Source organism: Carassius gibelio, chromosome B14 (assembly GCF_023724105.1).
Source record: "Carassius gibelio isolate Cgi1373 ecotype wild population from Czech Republic chromosome B14, carGib1.2-hapl.c, whole genome shotgun sequence".
Taxonomy (NCBI): Eukaryota; Metazoa; Chordata; class Actinopteri; order Cypriniformes; family Cyprinidae; genus Carassius; species Carassius gibelio.
The window spans coordinates 10,476,482-10,484,055 of NC_068409.1; the positions used below are offsets into that span (position 1 = coordinate 10,476,482).

General features: G+C 35.4%; 1 protein-coding gene across 1 annotated transcript; it reads right to left on the reverse strand.

Annotated features, from left to right (window-relative positions):
• Positions 1–2,155: 2,155 nt before the first annotated feature.
• si:ch1073-303k11.2 (LRRN4 C-terminal-like protein) lies at positions 2,156–6,094 on the reverse strand. The gene is made up of 2 exons (XM_052574621.1): positions 5,942–6,094; positions 2,156–3,973 (listed from the first exon to the last, which is right to left on the reverse strand). The coding sequence occupies exon 2, from the start codon at positions 3,964–3,966 to the stop codon at positions 3,229–3,231; it is 738 nt and encodes a 245-aa protein (XP_052430581.1). The 5' UTR covers positions 3,967–3,973; positions 5,942–6,094; the 3' UTR covers positions 2,156–3,228.
• Between the last annotated feature and the right edge of the window lie 1,480 nt (positions 6,095–7,574).

Genomic DNA, 7,574 nt, shown 5'->3' on the forward strand with positions numbered 1-7,574 from the left:
AAGTTCTGGCATATCTAAATGTTAATTTCATCAACACATTGACAGAGGGAGTCAGTGGGGCTGTAGTCATCATTGACATCCATTAGACTTATGCTCTCCTAGACTCACATAATAACCTCTCCCTTCTAAGTATGACCTGAACCATTTGAGTACCATCCCAAAGAGCCTGACCCTTTTTTGCCAGTCTCTGTAGAAGTATGTTATGATCGACAGTGTCAGACAGTGAAAATTGTCCAGGTATCCATTAGAGTTTAAGTATTTGTTCAGATGATTAAAAACTATCTTTTCTATAATTTTGCCTATAAAAACAATATTTGATATTTGGAATATTTGATATTGGTCTATAATTGCAAAAGTGTTATAAAGTTTGCTCTTTTTCAGAAGGGGCTTAACAACTGCAAGTTTCAGGGAGTCTGGAAAAGTCGTTCCAGTGAGGCGTTTAGATCACTTTTAAGACATCTGTTTCTAAACAGTTTAGCACAATTTTGAAAAAAAGATGTGGGAAGTGTGTAAAGATAGCAGGTTGACGATTTTAGGTGCTGCACTATTTCGTCCAAAATTTTGCAATCAAATGCTTCAGAAATAGACAAAGTATATTTTTGATATTGCGGACGAATCTGTCTGACCTCTGCATAACTTGAGGATGTGCTGATCCTGTTCCTGATATTAATGGTCTTCTCAGAAAAAAAAAGGAATCAAACTCATTGCATTTGCTGTCTGAGAGCATTTCACTGGGAATCTGACTTGGGGGGTTTTTCAGTCTCTCAACAGTGGCAAAAAGAGTGCGAGTGTTGTTTAAGTTACTATTTATAAGGTTTGAGAAGAACCTCTGAACCACAGTTCCAAGTTCTAAGTTTCGTCTTCTGCCACATCCGCTCAGCTTTTCTGCATTTTCTTTTCATACTCTTTACTGCTGCTGATTTTCTCCAAGCTGGAGAATGTCATCAATAACATTCTTAACTTTTGAGTCGAAGGAATCAAGGAGAATATCAACAGACTCTGCAGAAATGCTTGGTGATAAAGATATAGCCTCCATAAATACCACACTAGTGTTTTGGTTAATGCATCTCTTTCTGACAGAGACAGATCTAGATACATTGGTAGCAGAGATCAAAATATCAAAGAAAATACAGAAGTGATCAGATAGTGCTACGTCCTTAATAACAATGGATGAAATGTTTAGACCCCTACTGATGATTAGATCCAGAGTGTGTCCACCTTTGTGTGTGGGTCCATGCACATGCTAAATAAGGTCAAAACAAAAGTGTTTAAAACCGTTATAATTTATTTTGTAGTTTTGTTTCCTGCATGATCTATGTGAATATTAAAATCCCCTGCAATAGTAAAACAGTTAAACTCTTGGGAAATCATTGATAGCATTTCTGTGACCTCTTCAACAAAGGCTGGAGATTATTTTGGAGGCCTGTAAATAATGATAAACAGAATGTGTGGAGCACCTTTCAACAAAATATCTAGATATTCAAAAGACAATTACTGACCAAATGACACTTGCTTGCATTGGTAGACATCTTTAAATAGAGCAGCTACACCTTAAATGTCTTATAGACATATTAGTCATATTAGTCATGGCCCGTATATCCAGACCAGTGCAACCAGGTTTTGGACTGAAATTACAATACTTGATAGTCTTGACTCTTGAACTTAAAAAAAAAAACATCAGATAGTATTAAAGGTGACGAGTTTACTTTTCACACTTATATTTGCTTGTTTGGGGTTATAGTTATTTCATGATGTATTATTTATCATACTTATATTCTGAGTAATAAATACCACTCCCTGTTGCTAAGAAGACAACACTCTGTGTCTGTGCTGGAGGCAAGTATCACTCATATAACAGCAATAAACAGAGATTAAGTAGCAACAGGAAGGAATGATTGACAAAGATAGATGGGAAATAACTGTCTCTGAATCTGTAATGAGCGCTTGATTCATCGTTGCTCAGTGATGCCACTTCATTAGTTTAGACATAGTTCCTTCCATGTTACCAGAGAATCACTTTACCCATATTAACTGGCAGCATACGTAACAACCCCACTGCAAGAGCAACCACTTCTTCAATCTGAGTAACAGTCACTTTTATAAATAAAGCATGCATTTATGCATGTATGAGTAAAAACAAACTCAGTCAAGAAAAAGCAATTAAAATATATTTATTGTTAAAACATTATCAGTAATCTTTAAAATAGTTAAACATACTTAAAAGTAGCTGTACGACAGATACTTTGTAAAACCCTGTCTAGCTTAATGAAGCTCCAGGCTTCCTAAGTGCTATAGAGACATTAGTAGTGTTAAAGTCAGCAAAAAATCACAATCAAAACACATTTTACTTCCATAATGTGATGTATTTGAGTGAAAAGTATATTGAATTATTAAAAAAACAACACAATGGCATTTTGTCTGTCAGGAACTGATGTGATAAGTGTTCTGCATTTGAATGCATTCACTTTTGGAAAAGCTTTTTTGAAAGTTATTTAAGAAGTGATGATGATTTTTTTGAATGCAAATATTATTTTCCTCGGACTGATGTGCACTGATGAATAGCTCACATTAAGAGCACTTAATGTGAATTATGAAAGTAAAGAGATTTGATTCCATGTTGACTTCAAACATTCAAAAAACTCACAATCTCACAATAACAATAATTAAGCACCGATCACAGCAGTTTAGAACTGAACCTAAAACAGAGAGCATTATTTTCAGTGAGGTACACAATAACTGTACACTACATACACTACAGGCCAAAAGATTGGAATAATTAAGTTATATGTATAAAATAAATGCTGTTTCTTGAACGTCTTATTGATTAAAGAATCAATACATGAAAAGTATCTCAGTTGCAACACAAACTTGAAGCAGCACAACTGTTATCAATAATCATAATAATAATAATAAAAATGTTTCTTGAGCATCATATCAGCAAATTAGAGTGATTTCTGAAGGATCACGTGACACTGAAGACTGGAAATAATGATGCTGAAAATTCAGCTTTGCATCACAGGAATCAATTCTATTTTAAAATATATTCAAATAGAAAATAGTTATTTTAAATTGCAATAGTGTCGCAATTTTAACTGTATTTTTAATCAAATAAATGCGGCACTGCTGAACAGAAGGGGAAAAAAGTAATTATTGTTCCAGTCTGACTGCACTTGTACAGAACTCAGTCTCTTTGCATTTTGTTTCATTCTCAGTGCATTCATTTCCTCATCACAGTGCTCCGTCATTGGTGTATGAAGGATTTCCGAGGCCCTCAGCGTCTCCCATCCTTTCTTTCCGACACGTCCTTCGTCTCCACAGAACAACGGCGAGCACCAAGAGCAGCAGCAGGAATCCGACGCACCCCGCGATGATCCCTGCGCTCACAGCCGCCTGGTCGGGTTGCGGTGGCTCATATCGTGCACATGACTTTTCGCTGAGTCCCGCTTTATTTCCTGCTGCCACACACACCATCTCCCCGACTTTCACTCCAGGTAAGGAACCGTTTCTTAAGTATTCACTGAAAACCAGCTGCTTGCTTCCATCTTTCAGTGAGACCTCATAATGAGTGACGATGGAGCGAGGAGCGCACCAATGCACAAAGACTTCCCCGGATCTGTCCAGCTTCACCTCCCGGAGCTCCGGAGCCTCGGGTCTCTCCTCCGGCCCCGTCAGCCCAGGACAGAGGCAGCCCGTCTCGGCTGAAATCTTGTCGCAAGGGGTCGCCTGAACCACACAGGGGTCATAATCACAAGGGCGGCGGATTACACGAGAGGTCGTGACCCCTGGAGACTGGGGCGTGTGCGTCGTCTTTGAATTTTCCTCATCATAGTCATCATCGACTTCAATAATGCGAACACGTGTGAGAGAAGGCTGATGCACTGAAGGAGTGACAGATGTGGCGCAGACAAGCTCCATCACACAGAGGAGAAGGAGGAGGAGGGACGTGACCTGTGACACCAGCAACATCTTGATCCTGAAACAGAGAAAGTTACAGTCAAACTTTATTTTAGCAGCTCTATACATCAATAAACAGGATAGAAGAAAAAATGAAAGAACAGAAGATCAAATTTGATCCTGTCAAGTGCATAATAAAAGCTCCTGCTCTGTGTCATTGCAATAACAAAAATCAATATAAAAAAATTAAATTACTTTCAGCTCTCTATCCCTATCAATCCTGTTATATTCATTTTCAAAAGAATATGAAATGAACAGAAGATTTTTTTTCTTTTTTAAACATAAATGAAAAAAATAAAAAAAATAATAATGATAATAATGTTATAGTCACCAATGCATGCACACACACAAACACAATTTTAAGTAAAAAAAAAAAAAGTTTTATTTCAGTATAATAATTTTGTATGGTTTTTAGTTAACAATAATAACCCTGCGACTAGCTTCATTCAATGTGCACCTTAAACTGTTTCCATCCATCTTTCAAAAGTCTTTCTCTGTGAGCAAATAAACAGCCTGAATGTTCCTTCTGGAGAGAATTAAAGTGAAACTAAACATGGGGATGTATTTTTAACACAGGACACACACTGGGCTCTGCTCACAAACATCGCAGTGGAATGAACCTCAAGGCAGTGTCTGACAGTTACTGTGGGGACACCACTAAAGCCAGAAAGTGAAAGAGAAGTCCTGGTCCCTGATTGATGCCAGCTTGCTGAAAATCACATCCAATAAAGACACTTGGATCAACAACAACCGAAAAGTTACTGCTGCTAGGTGATACTAAGTGACTAACAATTTCTACCTGGTGTTAAGAAATAGGAGAAAGAAACCCAAACACTGAAGAAGAAACACAGGCCATATGTATAAATCAGAAGATACTTCATAGAGACTTGATAACTGACTCTAATGACTAAGCAATACTGTAGGAATGGCATGACAACACGCTAAAACATCTCCTAACATCTTAGCATCGCCCTGACAATAATGCGTGGGCAAAAACAGTGTAGATATAGTTGTTGCCATAAATAAATACAAATAAAACCATAAAACACATTTCTTTGTGACTTGAAATAAAATAAATATTAACTCAAATATAAAATATAAAAAATCTAAAATGTTAAATAATACCTGGTTATACATTTGATTTTATTCAAGCTACTTGCCAAAACAGCATTTCTGATCTGCATTTAGCTTAACTTAAGGATATTGTTAAATAAATATACAAATATGCAGAAAATAAACTGTTTTTTTTTTAATAAATCTATTTATCATGACTATAAAGTATTTATTTGTATTTTGGTTGTTTTACGTCAAGTTAAACCAAATGAAAATGGGAAATGTTGCTTTGGCAGGTTTTTTATATTATGTTTGATCTTATTTAATTTCAGGTACCACAAAAAATTATGTGTCTATACATATATATATATATATATATATATATATATATATATATATATATATATATATATATATATATATATATATAGTTGCATATTTAGTTAACAATAATATCCTTAAATTGTTTCCAACACAGAAAATGAAAATAACTAAACTAAAACTAATAATAAAATTAATAAAACCCTACACTGAATTAAAATATTATATATATATAATATATAATTAATATTTAAATTAAAATGAAAAAGAAAAATACAGAAAAACTACAATCCTCAGTGGCACTTAAATAACATTGGCTAATTTTACTAAAAATGTAAAGTATATAAAAAAATTCTACAACTAGTTCCATAATCAAAAAGATTTAAAAGGTTCACTTAGTTCTAAAATATTTATTAATAATTATCCATTATTCCAAGATTTATCAAAGTTTGACAGTAGTCATAATATCCGCAGTAGCTGCTGTAGTGTTTGGGTGGTTCCCATCGAAAAATAAAACGCTATTAGTCCACTATTACAATTCCTATTGTACTGATCATCATGGCAACCTTTAGCCTCAGCGTCAGTAAAACTGTAGGAAAAATGCTCAGCGTACCTGTTTGACAGCAGTCTGGATGGTTTCTGCTCACGTCTTGAATGAGATCTTCTCTCCAGCAGACGTCTGGTTTATTTTCTCTCAGTCTAATGCATTCTTCCTCTTAACCTTCCTTTTTTCTTTCCACTAAAGCCCCTCCCTCTGTACACCCCCCTCACCCATCTGCCGGCCTCCCAACCTCCTGCTTCACTCTTTTTGGCTTGCAACTTCGCATTGATTTTCTCTCCAGGACTCTCTTCGGCCCTCAGTGCTATCCCCCAACCCCACGTCCCTCTCTCGACTCCTTTCAAGTGTGTTTGTGAGTCCTGCTGAGTTTCGGCCTGCTCTGCATGTTAATTTCTCCAGCAGGAGCAACAGGAGACATGCTGGAACTCATCTGGGTGTCCCGTACTGAGCGTGTATGTGCAGGCATGTCTGGGTTATTATAAAACTACAACCATAAAAAAAATTGAACTTCATGAAATTAAGTTAGATCAAATATATTTAAAAGTTGTGTAAACTGGCATCATTTTCAGTGAATAATGATGGTGTTATTTTTAATGGACATGGTCATTATGATCAGTCACTATGTTGCAAAGATTCTTCAACAATTCTCATTTTGTGCTTCGTGGAAAAATATACTTGTTTGGGAAATCATGAGACTAAATGCTAACTGAAACAATGTTCTTTTTGGTCGAACCGCCTTTAAAAAGCCCTGTTTATTACAAAAGCTGTGATATACAAAGTCTCAGCTCATTATTTGCTCCACTTCACATTCCTCTCTTTTATAATTGTATATGTTCAGCAGAGCGTGATCCATGACAGAGAGAGAGCGAACAAGACGGCTGATATTCATTTCTATTGACCCCACTGGTGTGCTTTCCAGACCGAGGGGAAGAGGAAACCCGTCCTTATATGGTCACGCCGGTGAGGGGTGAGAGACACATAACTCACTCACTTTGTCTGTTCCCTCAGCGGTAACCTTTACTAAGAGCCAAATATATGCGCATATATATAAATATATACACTCAGGTGAACCTCATGACATAAGGAAATATTTCAAGTCACAAATCAAAAGAAAATGTCAATGCCTACTGAAAAGCCGTTATTGTTTTAATGACATTTAAGCATATATTACCAACAAATAGTCCCTATCATAATAAAGCATTAATTCTCATTACTTTAATCTGAAATAAATAATTATCTATTATCACATAAATATATATATATTATTGCAATTATATATACAGTATAAACTATATATGCAGTGCTATCTATAAAATATATATAAAAAAGTTTTAGTTTAATTACCAAGACAAGTAAAACTAAATAAACTAAACTAATAAATAAAAATACTAATATATATATATATATATATATATATATATATATATATATATATATATAATCAATTATTACAGAATGAATTCTTTGGTCTGTATGACTGAACTGAACCTAGTGAGAATCACCCTGAGAATACAAAACTCAAGTAAAATATTAAAGCTATTTTCCATGTTGCAAGGCTTTTACAGTGAGGTAGTGGATGCAGTCGCGCTGGACATGAGGATGAGATTGTTAGTTCTCGTTCACACCCACATCTTGGCTCAGAAACATCTTACAGTCAGTGACATGAGTCACAATATCATGGTGAAAA